An 18,709-nucleotide genomic window follows, 5' to 3' on the forward strand; every position below is an offset into this window, starting at 1 on the left:
CAAAAAGGAATCCCTAAAGAAGAAAGCGAAGGAATTGGAAGACACCCAGGGATTAGTGGAGGAGCTCAAGAATTCTGGGAGAAGCCATGAAAATAGAAGAAATAGAAGAACAAATCACTACTCTCAAAGATACAGACATAAAAAAAAAAAAGGAAAAGGAAAGAGAAGTACAAAGGAAAATGAATGAAGAAACACTTTGAGAACTATCTGACACCATAAGGAAAGGAAATATAAGAACTACAGGAATCCCAGAAGGTGAGGTGAGAGACAAAGGAACCAAGAAACTATTCAAGGAGAATACTGAAGAGAACTTCCCAAGCAAGAAGAAAGAAATGAAAACAGACATACAGAAAAATAAAAGAACACCAAATTACCACAGTGGAAAGAAAACTACAGCAAGCCACATAACAGTAGAGTTTCCAAGGGTATAAGACAAGGAAAATATAATGAAACTAATGAGGGGGAAGAAACAGATAACTTATAAAGGAAAACCAATCAGGCTGACATCAGACTTCTCTGAAGAAAAACCACATGGCAGAAGAGAATGGAGTGACATATTTACCAAACTCCAAATCAACAAACAAGAATACTCTACCCTGCAAAGTTCTCCTACCTCCATGAAGGAAAAATAATACCCTTCTCAGACAAAAAGAATCTCCAGAAATTCATTACTGCTAAGCCCCTACTCCAAAAAATTTTACAAGAAGCCCTAAAGCCAAAACCAACAGAGTAATGAATAGAAAGGACAGAATAAGGTGAGGAATACAATCAAAAAAAAAGGAAAATAAAATGGCAAAATTGGATGCTAGTATATCAATATTAATTCTAAATGTAAATGGATTAAACTCATCAATAAAGACAGAGTCACGGGCCAGATTATAAAACAAAACTCATCTTTTTGCTATCTAAAGGAAACACATTTAACGACAAAAGATAAAGATACATTGAAAGTATAAGGTTAGAAAACCATCCTACAAGCAAATGGACCAAAATGAAGGCAGAAACAACTAAACTTATACAAGATGAAACAGGCTTAAAACATAACGGTAAAAAAAGACATAGGCAGTCACTACATTATGATTAAGGGGACAATATATCAAGAAGACATAACTTCCATCAACATGTACTTGTCAAATGAAGGAGCACCAAAACATATAAATTATCATTTCTGAAAGCAGACATTAAAGAAAATACATATGTAGTAAGAGACTACAACACACCTGTCTCACCAATGGATAGACCAAAGAGACAAAAAATAAGCAAGGACACTAGAGCTCTAAAGACTTATGACACTGCACCCAAAAATATCCAAGTACACATTTTCTCAAGTACACACACATCATTCCCCAGGATTGATCACATACTGGGACACAAGAGAAACATCAACAGATACACTACACTAGGATAAAAATCATACCAACTATCTTCTCTGGCCATAAAGGCATCAATCTAGAAATAAACCATGAAAAGAAAGCAAAGAACCCTCCTACCTCATGTAGATTGAAATACACACTACTGGAAGACTACTGGATCAATGATCAAAGAAGAAATTAAAAATTACCTTGAGATGAACAATGAGGACACAACTCTCCAGAACATATGGGACAAAGCAAAAGCAGTTTTAAGAGGAAAATATATAACAATAAAAGCTCACATCAAGAAACAAGAAAGAATTCAAAGAAACAAACTAATTTCTCATCTTAAAAAACTGAAAAAGAACAACAACAAAAAAAAACCCCAAAAGCCAGTAGAGGCAAGGAAATAGTAAAAATCAAAGCAGAAATAAATAGAATAGAAGTTAAAAAAAAATCCAAAAGATCAAGAAAAACAGACAATTCCATAACAAAACAGGCAATTCCACTCCTAGGAATTTACCCAAAGGACACAAAAATATTAATTCATAAGGATGCCTGCACCCCTATGTTTACTGCAGCACTATTTGTAAGATATGGAAACAACCCAAATGCCCAAAAATAGATGACTGGATCAAAAAGATGTGGTACATATGCTGGAATATTACTTAGCTATCAAAAAATATATAAACTCATGTCATTCACAGCAACATGGATGGAGCTGGAAGGGATTACGCTCAGTGAAAGAAGCCAGAAAGAAAAAGAAAAATACTGGATGGTTTCACTTATAGGAGGAATGTTGGGGAACCAAATAAGAAAGCAGGGCCAAAAAATATAATAAATTAAAAAACAGACAACTGTAAATCAAAGACATTCTGCAAAGGAGGGGATGGGACAGAACTCAAAACAGAGGAAGTAAGATGGTGCACAGGTGAACTGGTGGTGGAAATTTTATGCAGACTACACCTGAGAGGAGAAAGGATATATACAAAAAGGAAGAATGATGTATGTATATATATGTATATATATATATATATATAAAATATACATAAAAAATGAAAAACTTGAAATACTTACTAATTAGGCAGTGCATATCTTGAGAATATCGAGAGTTATCAGGAATTGTGAAGCTTCCATCACAAATTGCCACTTGACTCTCCCCAAATGGCAAAGTGAAGTAGCATAGTTTATATAACAAACATCCAAGAGCCTAAAAGGTAAAGCAGATTTGATAATAGAGGTTTAACTGACTGCAGAGGAGTCTATGAAAAGATATTGGCATCATCTATTTACCAGCAGATATAAAAACTTTGTACTACTAACGTTTTAGAAATTTGAATTCAGAACCCAACACTATTATTTAGTCAATGAGTTACATATTTTTACCATTATAACCAGACTGTACTCCAATAAATAATAAGAATTTCAGATGTTTTGCTGTTAAGAACTAGTAACACATGTGAAAATCACCTAAGTAATGTGGAGATCACCTGAATAATTTCCACAGAGCTCTAAAGCAATCTCTTGATATGCTTCAAGAAGCAGAGGCTGATCACCTTGAGTCAAAAATAACACTGAGGGGTAAGCAGATAATGACATGGTGCTATGTCACTGTCTGGATTATACTTGGGAATTTACAGTTAAGACTGCTGATATTTGTGATGTGGATAGGTTAGTTGACACCTACCCAAATGTCTGCCTTCGTAGTGATGATTTTGCCACTGTACAGGTTGACCATTTCTGGTGCTCGATAGGACAGCGTCGTGTATCTACAACCAAGAGATTCATTTTGTGTTAAATATATGTCAATGCTATAATTAAAAACCAGGGGCAGCAGAAATACTTTAAAATTATATATTAGTAGAATCTAGTTCCCTAGGAGAAATCTGCATAAAGAGCATGAAAGACTAGTACAGATAAAAAGAAAAGTGTCCTTGGTATATACCCATGGTGCCCTAGACAGCAGTCCTTCTAACCAAAATTAATGGTGAGGCTCTAAATAAGCTCTAAAAGCAACTTTCTTGGACCCCTCCCACCCAAATGAAATGATTTTTGGTAATCCTTGTTGTCTGACACCATTTTGCTGATCTGTTTTTCAAATAAGTAATTCCTTTCAGTGTGTCTCAAAGAGATATAATACCAGTTGGGACACTCTGGAGAATAGAGAAAGTAGGTCCTGGTTGGAAAGGATATAATGTGGATCTTCCCTGTTGGAATAGGGATAAAACAACAGTTTCCCCCTTACCTCTGGCTCAGAAAACATAGTAGTATAAACATATCTTCAAATTTAAGTGTCCTGGTATTATGCAGCAAGTGACTTAATGCTGTGTGTCTCTAAGTGCCTAAAAAGCACTGAGATTTTAGGTATCCATCAGGGCCCATCGACCATAAGTCTTCCTGCCCCAGTCATGGCATGGGTGATGTATGGAGATCTGATTTATGAGCAGTAATAGTAAATACTGTTACCCATGCAGAACCCAACATTCTGGACAAAAGGAGAAATCACAGAATCACAAATCTAAAGAAGTGTTTTCTCATGGAATTTAGTGATTCAGTATCTGCAGACTTCAATTACTCACCATTAATTCCACTAGACTCCTTAGGAGTTGGAAAGAATACATAGCAATTCCAGGTTCAGTTAAAACACACACACAGACACAACCAGCTGACTGATAACGTTATGGTGGCTGTGAACATGACAGTAATACTGTGTGAACACCACTCAGTTTTTTGAGGATTTTATAACATAACTCAAAACTATCTACAATGACCAGTGGGCTACTGACATGCTATAAGATTCTTTTACTTTACTCTGCTAATCAATAACATGAACCTTCTCCTTTTCCTCCACTTAAAATCAAACAATCGGTCCTCCCTCGTGGCGCAGCGGGTTAAAGCATAGCACTGAGAATCTAAAGCCGCTTCCACATGAGTTCGATTCCCGCCTGCCCCGGAGGTGACCACATGGCGTGGCAGACCTCTCCTGACCCGCCCACTGCTCCCCTCAGCAGTGTACCTCGTCAATTTGCCTGTTCTGCTCCCCACTCTGTCTCTGGTGAAGCCTCTCACTGCCCCTGAGCCTCTGGCCTGTACCCCAGTTCTGTATGCACAAATAAATCTTAAAAAAAAAAAACAATCCAACAACCCATATGATGCTCCCTAAAATGAGGGACAACAGACTAGCACCACTGTTTACCCACCCTAACCATCACATCCATAAGCTGAAAGTGACGTTATTGTTCTAATAATGGACAAAATTCCAAGAAAGTAGAAAAAGCTTACTTCTTAATCTCATCTTCTACTGCATTGACTCCTTCAGTTTGAGGATTCTGGAATCTGTTGGTGGCACTTCCAAAGTCACACAGGACATAGTGGCCTCGGTCATGCAAGAGGATATTTTCAACCTGAAAAATATACCCCAACCACCCATTCCATGATATCCTTTAGCAGTGCATTTGAAAATTTGATTAACAATGTCATAAATAACATATTTTACTTCTGGGATCCCATTAATATAGTACAGGAAAGTTACTCTCTTCTAATGAATCTCAAGAGATCATCATACGCAGAAAAAAGAAGTAAAGGGTAAAATGATTGGAAGAAGGAAAAGAGCAAACCTCACAGGGCAAGCAAGAGGCCCAATTTTTTAGATTATCATATTTCTGCAAAAACAGTCCTTATACATTCAATGTCCTTTTAGTTTAGAATGCTCTTCATACCCCCACCTCCTTATCCAATCATCAAATCCCATTCATTTTTTAATTCATTTCTCAGTTCAAATATGCTCTTTGAAGCCTTCCTCAAATCTCTACCCAGACAAACACAGCTCTGTCCCTGAGTTCCTTCAGGACTCTATTCTTTCACAATCTCAGTGATTTCACTTGGACTTCATATATATACCCATATATAGCAGTTTCTTTACAGCACAAGGCCAACATTTCAAAATTAATAAACATATGACATAAATATTTGTGATAAAAGGCCTGGGGGGGCAGCTAAAGCCACGTCAGCATGAGTTTGAACCCCGCCCACCCTGGAGGTGACCACATTGCGTGGCAGACCTCTCCTGACCCACCCGCTGCTCCCCTCAGCAGTGTACTTCATGGATCTGCCTGTTCTGGCTCCCCACTCTGTCTCTGATGAATCCTCTCACTGCCCCTGCACCTCTGGCCTGTACCCCAGTTCTCTATGCACACACACAAAAAAGGCCTATGACCAAACAGGCAGTTTTTCTATTAAAGTATTGCCCTAATCTTTTCATAAGTGAATTTTGGGGCAGTGTTAGGAGTTTTGAATACAGAGATATCCTAGTATCAAAAGACTTTGCTCATGAGACAACTCCAAAACAGTAGGCACTACTGCTTAATACTTAAGTACTCATTATATTTTAGTGTGGGTGAGGAAAGCTTACTGGCGCACTAGGATAGATCTGGTTATTTATGGGCAATAAAATGGCAGCCAAAAAAACTTTTTAAGTCTGTATTTTTCATTGTCTTTTGCTTTCACCCTCCCCCAAACTTATCATCTCTAGAAAACAAAGATAAGAGTAGACAATAAGCTCTAAGGACAAGCATCATCTTTTATCCATGTTTACAGTGTTCTTTACCAGTGCCTAAAATAGTGCTGGGGACAGAAAATGTTTGAATGAAAGAAAAGAAAAAACAAAAACAAAAATCAACTTTGTGTGCACTGGTAGATCACAGCAATACCCATGCCCTACTACTACAACTGTTGTTTTGTTTTGCTTTTTATAGATTTATTTATGCATACAGAACTGGGGCACAGGCCAGAGGTACAGGGGTGATGAGATAATCTACCGGAGACAGAGTGGGGAGCAGAACAGGCATATCGACAAAGTACGCTGCTGAGGGGAACAGTGGGGGGAGGGTCAGGAGAAGTCTGCCACACCATGTGGATCATCTCCAGGGCAGGGGATCTAACTTGCACTGAAGCAGCTGCAGCTAGCTTGCAGTACTACATCCTAACCCATTGCACCACCAGGGAGGGCCTCTACAACTAGTTCTTTAAAAAAAAAAAAAAATCTGGCCAACCGTAACATCTGATTGTTTCTACGTTTTTTTAAAAACTATATTTTGGGCCCTGCCTGGTGGTGCAGCGGGTTAAAGCATAGCACTAAGAAGCTAAAGCCACTTCCACATGAGTTCAATCCCCGCCAGCCCTGGAGGTGACTCACATGGCGCGGCAGACCTCTCCTGACCCGCCCGCTGCTCTCCTCAGCAGTGTACTTCGTAGATCTGCCTGTTCTGCTCCCCACTCTGTCTCTGGTGAAGCCTCTCATCTTCCACATCTCTGGCCTGTACCCCAGTTCCATATGAATAATAAATAAATCTAAAAAAAAACCTGTATTTTATAAAAATGTTTATTTTATTATTTGTACCTGCTAAATCCAATACTAAAAAGTTTTGTTGCAAACTGATTCTGTAGTTTGTTTCTTATTCCTATTGAGTCTCATTCATGGTGTCAGTGTGAGGGGTTTTATCACAGTTTTTAGCTCCTATTTCTTGGACTTCATCTGTGGGAAGCCTCTGAGGACTGAGGTTGAAGTATATTGTTCTTCCAGAGGATATGCTTGTGTACCTAGTCCATTGCTAACGTGGAGTTACTTTAAGTTGACATTGTAACTTTACTAGTACTATTATAGTTTACTTTTTACATCATTTTGTGGCTTTTTTCATCTCAGCAGCAATCCTCGTGGACTTCCCATCACCAGTATTTCTCTTTTTCTTTCTGGCTTATTTCACTAAGCATGATCCCTTCCAGCTCCATTCATGTTGCTGCAAAAGGCATGAGTTTATCTTTTTTGGTTGCTGAGTAATCTTTTTAATCCAGTCATTTGCTTTTGGACATTTGGGTTGATTCCATGTCTTTCCTATTGTAAATAAAGCAGCAATAAATATGGGGGTGCAGGTATCTTTTTGAATCACTGTTTTTTGTGTCTTTTGGGTAGTGCAGGAGAGTCCCTTTTCTCCACATCCTCACCAACATTTGCTGTTGCTAGTTGTTTTAAGATGTGCCATTCTTACTGGTGTGGGTATCTCATTGTGGTTTTAATTTGCATCTCCCTTATTACAAATGATGGTGAACATTTTTTCATATGCTTGTTGGCCGTCTACATTTCCTCTTTGGAGACATGTCTTTTTAGCCCTCTGAACATTTTTTGATGGGGTTGTTTATTTTTGTTGAGTTTCATCAGTTCTTTGTATATCTTTGTGATCAATCCTTTATCACTAGTACTGTGTGAGAAAAATTTTTCCCAGTCAGTGGGATGTCTGTCTGTTTTTTGTAATGTCTCTTTTGCTGTACAGAAGCTCTTTAACTTGATATAGTCCTTTCCTTTATCCTTTCCTTCACTATTGCTGTGTTGGGTACTGTATCTTAAAGATGTTACTGAGGTGTACGTTATGTAGTGTTTCACTCATCTTTGCTTCCAGGTATTTTATGGTTTCTGGTCTTATGTCTAGGTCTTTAATCCACTTTGAGTTGGTTTTTGTGCATGATGCGAGATAGTGATCTAATTTCATTTTTTTTTTTTTGCATATAGCTTCCCAGACTTTCCAGCACCATTTGTTGAATAAACATTTTTGTTCCACTGTATATTCTTTGCTCCTTTGTCAATGATTAGCTGCCCATAAACCTGTGGGTTTATATCTGGGTTTTCTATTAGAATCCATTGGTCTGTATGTCTGTTCTTGTTCCCATACCATGTCTTATTATGACATTGGAACTTTTAATCACACAGCAAGTATGAACTATGACCACCTATCTATGTGGCTATGCTCTTGTGATTAATGAATGCAAGGAGAGACATGTTCTGCAGAGACAAGACTGAAGCAGACAACTATTTCCACCATCTCTAGATTTGTATAAATCTCATGGATTTATTTATGCAAAGTGAAACAGTCAAACCAGTCTAAACATATATTTACTTTAGGAAATAATCTCAACAAAGCAAAACTAACATTTTCTATCTAATTCCGAGATTATAAAAAGAATAACCACAATTTACTGAACTTTTACTATTATAAGTAGTGAGGTAATGGAAAGTGTTCACTTTACATGGATTATCTCACTAAATCCTCGTATTTCCAATACAACAATATCCCCATTTTTCAGATTGGGAAAATGAGGCTCGCAGTGATTAATCCAGTAAGGAAACCTAAGTAATCTAACACTAGAGAATCAGTAATTGCCTTTCTGTCAGAGCAGGAAGTAGGTTAGAAGCAGAACAATTTACTCAAGATCCACTATGCCTACCTTTCATGCTGGTGGAAGTGATAGCTATGTTGCCCAGTGTAGTGGACAGGTTATCTTAATTCTTTCTGTTTAGAAATGCCCCTATTAATTGGAATCTAGTCAATGAGAAATCAAGTGTCTAAATATTAGCCAGGTTGATTTATTCAATGTTTCCTAAACATCTCCTAAATTGCTTAGTTAATCCTTTCATTCAATTGCTCACTGTGCACTAGTCAAATCCTAAATGTTCTTTCATGTCCTACTCAAGGCATAACTACTCAATAAAACTTTCCAAAGTTACCCTACAAAATCTACAGAAGTTACTGTAGAAGGGCAAAGTAAGGTCAAACCAAGCCAGGTTATTATCCTCTAAGCTAGAGTTGATTTTGAACAACTATGGAAGAGAAAATTGAGTGGTTGTGACAGAGAGTGTCTGGCTGGCAAGCCTAGAATATGCACAGTCTAACCCTTTCAGAATAGTCTATCAACCTCTGGTCTATAATTATGTGATGCCAATGTGGCCCCTAGAACACTAGTTCAACACTTCACACATACGATCGACCCCTAAATTCTTTTCCATAATCTTCCTTCTTGGTCTCATGCTTCTTATGGGGTTTATGTAAAACTATAATTCTTTGAATGCAGTCCTTCCCAACTCAGACTCTACATTTCAAATGCTGGAATGTATAATCTTAGAAACCTGAAAAGTTAATTTCACATCAAAACACATACAAGTAGTTCCAGAAACCAAGATCATTGTGGAAGGAGGGAAGAACTACATCTACAAAGGGAAGAATAAATATGAGGCACATCATGGTTCCCCAAAGCCCCACTTTAAAAACTAGGTTCGTATTTCTGATTGGGCTCCAGAATGGCACCACTAAGGAGTTATACTATGTCCAACCTGGCTCCCAACTCACCTTGCCTCCTCCTTCCACAAAGATAACACTGTACAAAACTATATTGACATAAAAAATTTTTAAATTAAAGTTATAAAGGAAAGTAGGCAAGCGAGCCAAAAATATTGATGTAGGTAAAGTTTTAGCGATTTAAAACTTTTAGCAATTTAAAAAATATCAACACAGATAAAAGCAATAATCCCTGCTTTAGCTACTTTGCAAGTTTGTGGGGTTGGAGGAAGGGATTGCCACTTGGCAGTGGTCAAGTGGCAATCCTTTCACACCCCATAGCTTCTTAATCTGTCCCTGTGACTTGTAGCTCCTGAAAGCCTCCATTACCAACCTAGTTGCCGCCATCACCCTCCACTATCTATCACCACCAGCATCAACAAACACATGCAACAGAGCCAGGTATATGGCAACTACACTAGACTTACAGCTCAGAAGAAAGACCTCAGGGGCTATTTGAGGTATCTGACCTTGTATGAATCTGTAAGCCATTCTGAGCTTGTTTCTCAACAGCAAAGTAAAGCTACTTCTGCATGAGTTCGAATCCTGTCTGTCCCGGAAGAGATCCACATGGCGCGGCAGACCTCTCCTGAGCCGCCCGCTGCTCCCCTCAGCAGTGTACTTCGTCAATCTGCCTGTTCTACTCCCCACTCTATCTCTGGTGAATCCTCTCACCCTCCGCATCTCTGGCCTGTACCCCAGTTCTATACGAACAAATAAATAAATAAAAGAAAAAGAAACATACATGAACTCCTACTACATGCAAAATAGTAGGCCAACAATAAATCCAGTTCATTCACTCATGGAGCTTAGAGTCCAGTTGGGGATAATAGGAAAATAAGTACAATTGTTTGGTAATGACAAATACCATGAAAAGAAAACAGCAGATTAAATATACATAAGGTGAAGAGGGGTGCTATAGCATAGTCAGGAAAGGTCCTACTGATGAGAGGGGCAGAGACCTGACTGATGAAGGTAGAGGCCATGGTCCATCTGGGAGTGAAACTTTCTGTGCAGAGAACAGCCTATATGAAAGGCCTGATATCTGCGGCCACTCTAGTTGGAATAGCAAATACTGCAAAGAAAATAGAAAATGTCAAACTTAGACATATTATGGGCTGACACTGTCATGAATGGAAATAATTCTGGCCTTGAAGGAAGTGGAGAACTTAAGTAAGTGAAATTAGTAACAGGAACAAAGGTTCAGAGGCAGGGGTGATAACCACAATGGCATTGATGGTAACAGCACTTTCTATGTGCCAGACATGCCTGCATGCACTTTTACCTATGGTATTTCATGTCATTCTCACAAACTCATAATATCTCCATTTAACAGAGGAGAAAATGGAGGCCAGTTACCTACCCTGCCTGAGGTTATAGGGCAGGTAGGGCAGGATTTGGGCTCCCTGCTTGCTGGAACTATACCCTCACCTACCACAGTGATGTGCATTTTACAATGAAAGGAAAATGGACAATGCAGGCTGGCAAAGGAGAAGGAAGCAGGAGCAGAAAAGCAAGCCAAGAATACCCGAAAAAATACCAAAAAAAAAAAGAATACCAGAAAAGCAAACACAGGGCAGACTAAGGAAGGCCACTGCTGGGAGGCAGTTAGCGTTTTTTAACAGATTAACAGCAGGTAAAAAACGGTGTCCTGGGAAGGCTAACCTTATGACAGAGAAGGAAGAATGAAAGAAACAGGCACAACTGTCCAGCTGTGGGGTGATCAGGGCCAAATCTAGAGCAAGGCCAAGAGGAAGTAAGTGAGATTAGAAAGGCAGAGAACCAACCGAATTGTCAAGCACCATCTTCTAACAGCTGCATTTGCAGTGACTTTGTTTTTGGTAAAAACCCTCAGAATGTAGCCTAACATTATTTACGGTTGCTTACAATCATCAAATCTTCCAGCTTTTTTGGAGCTGACCTTATTTCCCACCCTATCAATTTAAAGAGGGTTATAAAGTTGTCACTCCCAAATTCTGCTTATAGCTTTAGCTAAAAGGTCTGGAAAGCCACCTCCTACTGACCTCTTCCTCTTGATGCAATTCCAAACAGATACAGCGTTCAGACATTTTAGTCACAGAACTTATTACCATTGGAAATTTTGACGGATTAGATGAATGCAGGTTTTCAAACCTGTGTTTCTAAAAATAGGACAAGAACCTTCATCCTGTTGTATTGATGAGATCAAAATCTCTTCTGACAAAAAAAGCGGGGGCAGAAGGAAATATTCATGACTTTCTATCTGAATGCACTTGTTAAGCCTAAACACTTTTTTGCTTTCTTAAGGGGTTAGGCGAACAGCACAACCTAATGCAGCAAAACCAAACCAACCAAAAGGAACTCAGATGGGAGTAAAACACCTGAACTCTTTTTTGTTTTGATTACTGTTAGCTGTGAAGCCTTCACCCTTTCTGGGCAGAGGTTTCCATAAAAGGAGAGGTGACCTGCCCATGTCTATGACCCCATGATCTGCAATAATAACTTTTATTTTTCCTCAGAGAGAGATGAAAAACAAAAGTGGAGGAAATAATTAAAATGTTAATGCATCTGAGGACAGGCTTTCAATATAGAACAGTACTTCTGTTATGGTTATTTTTAGAATATAAGCTGCTTAAAGGACTGCTTTCACGGACTTCCTACCTGTAATTGGAAAGAAAAACCACGCATGGTGGGGAAGGCAGGAGGGGCTTTTCTCTGTTCTGCATGTGGATCAGTGGACCCTCACACAGGCAGCATGGGCGCCACAGGGGGTTCCCAGCTGGCTTGGTCTGCGTGACTTTATTCACAGAGCTCTCTTTGCACCAAATGGAAATCCTGCTCACAGAGAACTGAGAAACCAGCAATGAGAACTTTCTCTGGCTGACACGAGTGAAGAGCTTCCTGGTTGATTACCACCAGAACTGTGATGGCTGGTCCTAGTCATGACATGGAGCTTCAAGTGGCTAAAGCTATGGGATGCGACGACAGAGCCAAGCAAATGGGTGGGACGTTGGGACTTTGCAATCAGGCATGAGGAAGGTTAGTGCAGTTGACAAATGTGACTGACTGCCCACCAGCACATACTACCATAAAGGGGAAAATGTAGCATTCTGCTGATGAAAGTATGTAGATGGCACTGAGTGTAAGATCTGGGGAGTTTGGGAAAGTTCTAATCAAAACAGAAGTCAACAGCTAAAAATGACAGCATCACTTCTTGATCGCTTGGCTAAGTCCAAGTATAAAAATAACACAACAAGGAATTCTCTATAACAATCACAAGTGAAGTTTCATTGCACATACCCCTACTTTTCTCCTGATTTCCAAAGGAGATGAGAAAGGAAAACAAAGTATCCTGAACCACCAGTGGCAAATCAGTAGTGTGTTTAATGGGCTTCAACATGGACTGAAACAACTCTAGAGTCCAATACGCTACTCCTTTCCTTGCTCACCTCTGTGCCCTTTCAGAACTTAAGATGAAAGGATTGTGTCTGGAGACAGACACACACACTATTATTTAACCTTACTACCAAACTAACAAAGCTGGTATTGTGGACTCCACGTCAGGGGCTAAGTGAATAGAAGAACAAACCAAGGAGCCTGAGGAGAAGCCTCAGAGAGCATGATGTGAGCGAGGTCACAGAAGATAGCCACAAAGAAATAAACAGCCTCAGGAAAGAAAATAAAGCAAGGACTGAAAAGCGCTCTTTGCATCTGACAATATGGAGGATACTGCCTGTATTCACCTCTCACAGTGCTTACAATTCTATGTGTACAAGTCATACCTTGAGTACTAGAAAATCTGCGTTCCAACATGAAATTAAACCCCATCTGGTGTGAGGGGGAGAATGGGATTCCGGAGATGTGCAAGGTCACATAGGTCACAGAGGCAGTGCCATATTCACAGATCAGTGCCAGTACTAGCTTCCCACACTTTTCACCCATTTCTGTGCCCCCAAACTTCTCCAAAATGGGAGCTCAGGTTCTAAAATCTTGCTACTGCTGCTTATTTCAAAATTTGTGTGATTAGGCCCAACAATTTCACTCATTATTAAAGACAAGTTATAAAGTGTCAATATATGCTCAGAGAGGTGGCCTCCAGCCTAGTCTCCTGGTCCTCAGTTATTCCTCATCCTCACACTCCTTGTGGTTTTCTGTAGGCAGCTCTCAGGGTCTGTTCTCTGCCTAAAATGTTTTTCATTCTTCCTGTGACCACCCATGTCCTACCAGTGCTACAAAATCCCACTTTTCCAGAAGATTCTAAACACCACTATCTGATATCATTATCTGACCATATGTTAAGCCACTTGAGTCTTTGTTCAATAAATATTTATATTTCATCTATTTCTGCTTCAAGTCTAAATATTTCATCTAAGTATTTCTTCTCCTCCTCTCACCAGTATCTTAAACATCTTAATAATTATATTTCACCACCCCCATTGTGCTATGCTAGGCTCATAATCTTTATTAAGATGAATTCTCCTTTCCCTATTCAGAAAAAGTGCTGACTGAGGGCAGCAGTACATGAGAGAAAGCTGTCCAGGGCTTTTGGTGATTGGTATGCATCTCCAAAGGTAGTAAGGTAGTAATGACAGTAAGCTATCTTAGTACATATGTAAGTGCCATTTCACTTACTAGACAGTAGTATTGGTGAGAGTGTAGAGAAATTAGAACCCACCTCATTTGCTTCTGGATTGTAAAGTGCTGCTGCTTCAGAAGGGTTTAGCAGTTCCTCATAAAATTATATATTAAGAGAACTGAAAAAATATGCCCACATATAAATGTGGGTACACTGATGTTCACAGCAGTCTTATTATACTAGCCAAAGTAGAAATAATGTCCATCAACTAAAGAATACATAAACAACATGTGGAATATTCAGAAAGGGAAATATTCAGTCAGGAAAAGGAATGAAGTAACTGATACAGGACAAAACAGAAATGAATCTTGAAACTTTTATGTTAAGTTAAAAAAGTCAGATACAGGAGGTCATATATTAAATATGCAGAATATGAACTATGCAGAATAAGCAATAGAAAGTAGATTGATTAGTGGTTGCCAGGAGCTGGGGTGAGGGGTGACTGTGAGATGACTGCTAATGGATTATGTATTTTGGGAATATGAAATGTTCTGGAATTAGATATTGGTAATGGTTGAATAGCTTTGTAAACATAAAAGTCACTGAACTATACTCTTTTAAAGGGTGCATTTTACAGTATTTGAATTATATCTCAAAATTTTATAAAGCTAAACAAAGAAAACTGCCAGTATGTATGTAAGAGCTCCAAACTTTAGAATACTCAAATACCATGTGGCTGCTTCTTAACATGTGAACTTCCTCAGCATTGGTAAAATCATCACCAAAATTCTAGCCTAATAAACTCACTGTGGAACCATCAGCCTGCACTTAACAAGCACACCAATAGATGCTGATGCAAGTTACTAGCCAATGAAACATGTTTCTTGAAGCACAAGCATAATGAAAAGAAATTATAATTTAGAACCAGAAGAGCTGGATTCAAATTCTGATACTGCTCCTTCTTGTGATATGACCTTATGCAAATCTCGTAACTTCTTTGCTTCTGAGTTTCCTCAACTATAAAATGTAAAGCAGAATGTCTCCCTCTAAAGAAGGTGTTCCATAAGTGCCAGAGACCCTAAATGGGCCAAGTCCATTCAACAAATACTGGCAAGCTACAATATGAATAGGGTGGTAAATAAGATGAATTTTGAAAGTTATCAATTACTGGACTTGGAAAATATGAAATAGATTTTAAAGGCCAAGTTACTTACAAACTATCAAAATTATTTACACACTATTTAAATATTACTTTTCATGACACTGAAAAAGTGGGGTGTATAAAGGAAAATGAACACAATATGGGTTCAGGAATTTTGATGATTATAATAAATTTTTAAAGGTTATTTAAGTAATAAAACTAATACCTGTACTATACTGTTATTTCTTTTCTTTCTCTATATTTTCTAACCCCAAGCAGAATGAAAGCCTGGAATTTGGGATCATGCCTTAACTTGACTCATATCAGAGTGAAAGCAAGCTCATCCTGGGACACAGAAAATACACAGTAAGAAGGCACTTCTGGAAATAGTGTGGTCTGTTACCTTCAGGTCACGGTGGATAATAGGAGTTTTGCACTGATGCAGGCGAGCAACGGCTTCACAGGTGTCACAAAATATCTGGAGCACTTCATTCTCCGTAAAACCTGTTTGTAGGCGCTGGTTCATCAAGTTGACCACCTGGCCCCCTGAGAAGAGTGCAGAACAAAAGAGAGATTACAAACAGGGAGATTCCATCACAGATTCACACAGTGCACCCTTATCCATAAAGGAACAACCAGGACAAAGGTGACAAAAGCTGATCACTGGCTGAGTCAGGACTAAAACCTGAGTCTTTAGTCAGGAGTAAAACCAGTCTGGCATTTGTTTTCTTATGAACCAGGGCCTCCTCTAATACATCAAAAACAGCTTCTTTATTTTATAAAGCATCCCAGATGGAAAATGCCCTCATTAAATTTCAAGATTAGTAGTAGAACAGACAATATGGTCTTGCTATATCTGTCTGGTTTTACTGTCCATGTTGTGTATTAAATAATGCCATGGGTTCAACTTGCCATCCTTAGTTAAGAATCAGATTGTACAAAAGATTCCAGGAGCAGAAGAAGGCTTTACAGTCCATATAGTGCAGTCTTTCTGGCTTCACTGCTTGTTACTTGGCTTTAGAAATGCTACACTGACATTTAATCTTTAGGACTGAAAAGTTGAAGTCCTTACTTATAAAATTATTCAAATCCTTGTATACTCTCCTGTCTAAACATTTTACTGTCCAAAAGGAATGAGGAGGAAGAAACAAACTGTCAAGTTAAAATTTGGAGGCATTTTATTGATAGTTATTACAGATTGATAGTTATTACAGTAATACATGAAATTACTGCTTAACATCACATTTTTGGATTAGCAACATATTCAATTTATGTATATTATCTTTACAGGCAAGAAAAATGATAATGGAGCTAAGGTTGATTACATAACAAGACACCAAACAGTGAGACAATGACCCAAGATTGTAAATGGCAGCTGCTCAGGCCAGAGACAAAACTCCAAATGATTGTATGAAAAGCAGTCAACTCTGAATAAATTCAAGTTACTGCCTAGATTTCCCAAGATAAATGTTTGAAATTCCAAGTACTTAATATCACTGTTAACAGCAACAACATTTGAAAGTACTAGGAATCACAGTTCTCTGAGCAAAAAGAAGACGGTCATTTCTTTTTGTCTAAAAAGGATTCTTTTACCCTGTAACACAAGGATGGTGGTGTGGGTGGGGAAGAGAACACATGAGGGAGGGAGGGAGGAAGCAGCATTGTTTCCTTAGGCCATCTGGAATTAGGTCTTTATTATGTGCCTTCATTATTTGTTTTAAAGCACCACAAAGAATACATTTATCCTCAATCTCATTCATATACAAGCACCAAGTCTTGAACCTAACAAAAATAGAGTTTGTAATATCCACTACTTTAAAAGGTTGGAGAGAAAAAAAAAGGTTGGAAAAAAAAAAGGTTGGAGACCATGATCCTTGCCCTTATAAACACAACCAAGAGGTGACTGCTGGCTCTGTATCTTTTTATCTTAATTTCCTAAACTTTAAAAGCAGAACAGTATATACTGGGGTAGAGGGCATATTAACTGAAATGAGGTCCATGTCCTTACAACCAAGTATTAGAGAAATGAGTTATGGGTCTGATGCACATACTTACCTCTACAGAAGTCCATCAGAATAAGAACTTCCCAGACATCACCACTACTCACATTGTTGATACTGGAGTCAATGTAGCCCACAATGTTTTTATGCCCTGACAGGTCCCTCTGTAAAAAGGAGTTAAGAACTATGTTATCCAAATATATTTATCAACAGAGGATGAGGCAGTCAATTTCATGAGCACAGATTTGTTTAAAAACACAGAGATGACACCAACAATGTTGAGATATAAGACTAAGGAGCAGGGTCAAAACAGGTTTCCCTGGCCTCTACATTTGTAGTCACATCTTCAATAGCAATTCTACAATCCTACCCAACTATACCACTCTTTTGTACTAGGTTCGAGAGCCAAATACACACAGGGTGCCCCTTATTCACTGTTTAAGTGCTCTACATAAATAGAAGCAAAGATTTCCAACTTTAGAAACACTGCAAAGGACTAAGAGGAGAAATATGGCATGAATTATTTAAATATGTATTTTTAATTCAGAAAAATGAAACTGGTGGTTTTTTCCAGGTTGTAGGAACAAAAGAAATTCAACTTAACTTTTTAATCATTCCTACAGTTTTTCTCTCTTGAAGAAATGAATACATGCTTTACAAACTCCTGAAAGGGCTACAATGACATCCAGATCAAAGCTTTCTGCTGATGGGCAAGGCTTTTGAGCCAATCAACTTTTATATGTGATGGGTCATGGTTCCAGTTCTTTAGTTGGATATAAGATTTCTTAGGATTGCTTGTGGAATTTACTTGTTTGAAAAATATTTATGGAGTACCTCCTCTCTATCAGGATCTATTTAGGCACTGGAAGTTGCCTTATAACTTGGTATCATTATTTCAACAGCCCTGTAGAAAAATCTGTCTAATGAGGATCTTCAAAATCTTGGGTCATTAATCTTTTTTGATCACTGAGTAGGATTCCACTGTGTGTGTTACAGCACATTTTCTTGATTGAATTATGGGTTCTTTGGTGATGGGTCACAATGGTGACTATACCTGAAGGGGAAATTCTATACTTTTAAAATACTAACAATAATATAAACCAGTGGTATGTCAATAAAAACTTTTTATAAATCTGAGGTCGTTAATAACTAACTAGTAGCAAGAAAAAGTAAACAAAGTAGCTAATAATTTTTTTTGCATAAATACAAGATCCTATTTTTTTTTAAAAAAAACTACTTTAAATCAATTGTTTTACTTTTGTTTTAAAAAATGGAGGGATATATGTGGGATATTATAACAGTTATAATACAAAGCAGTTTGACCCATGAGACCCAAGGCATGACCCATGACATAAATTCCACCATACTAACTAGAGCATCAGTTGTTTAAAGTGGTAAAATTTATCTGAAATTACACATCAAAACAAGAGGAAGTCTTACAATGTCAAATGAACATACCAAGACAATGGGCATAAAAGTTAAAACTAACAACTTTCCTG

The 18,709-nt window shown here is 38.3% G+C and overlaps 1 protein-coding gene across 7 annotated transcripts in view; it reads right to left on the bottom strand.

Moving 5' to 3' along the window:
- AAK1 (AP2 associated kinase 1) overlaps nt 1-18,709 on the bottom strand; it is a 158,708-nt gene that overhangs the window by 58,137 nt on the left and 81,862 nt on the right. For all 7 annotated transcript variants that reach the window (XM_012731498.1, XM_012731502.1, XM_012731501.1 and 4 more), the window contains exons 4-8: nt 17,266-17,374; nt 15,614-15,756; nt 4,635-4,756; nt 3,040-3,121; nt 2,430-2,562 (exon numbers count right to left, since the gene is read on the bottom strand). In XM_012731498.1, the coding sequence (XP_012586952.1) occupies nt 2,430-2,562; nt 3,040-3,121; nt 4,635-4,756; nt 15,614-15,756; nt 17,266-17,374 (589 nt within the window). The remainder of the gene's footprint in view (nt 1-2,429; nt 2,563-3,039; nt 3,122-4,634; nt 4,757-15,613; nt 15,757-17,265; nt 17,375-18,709) is intronic.

The sequence above is a fragment of the Condylura cristata genome, unplaced genomic scaffold (assembly GCF_000260355.1).
Source record: "Condylura cristata isolate star-nosed mole 26May11 unplaced genomic scaffold, ConCri1.0 scaffold00031, whole genome shotgun sequence".
Lineage (NCBI taxonomy): Eukaryota > Metazoa > Chordata > Mammalia > Eulipotyphla > Talpidae > Condylura > Condylura cristata.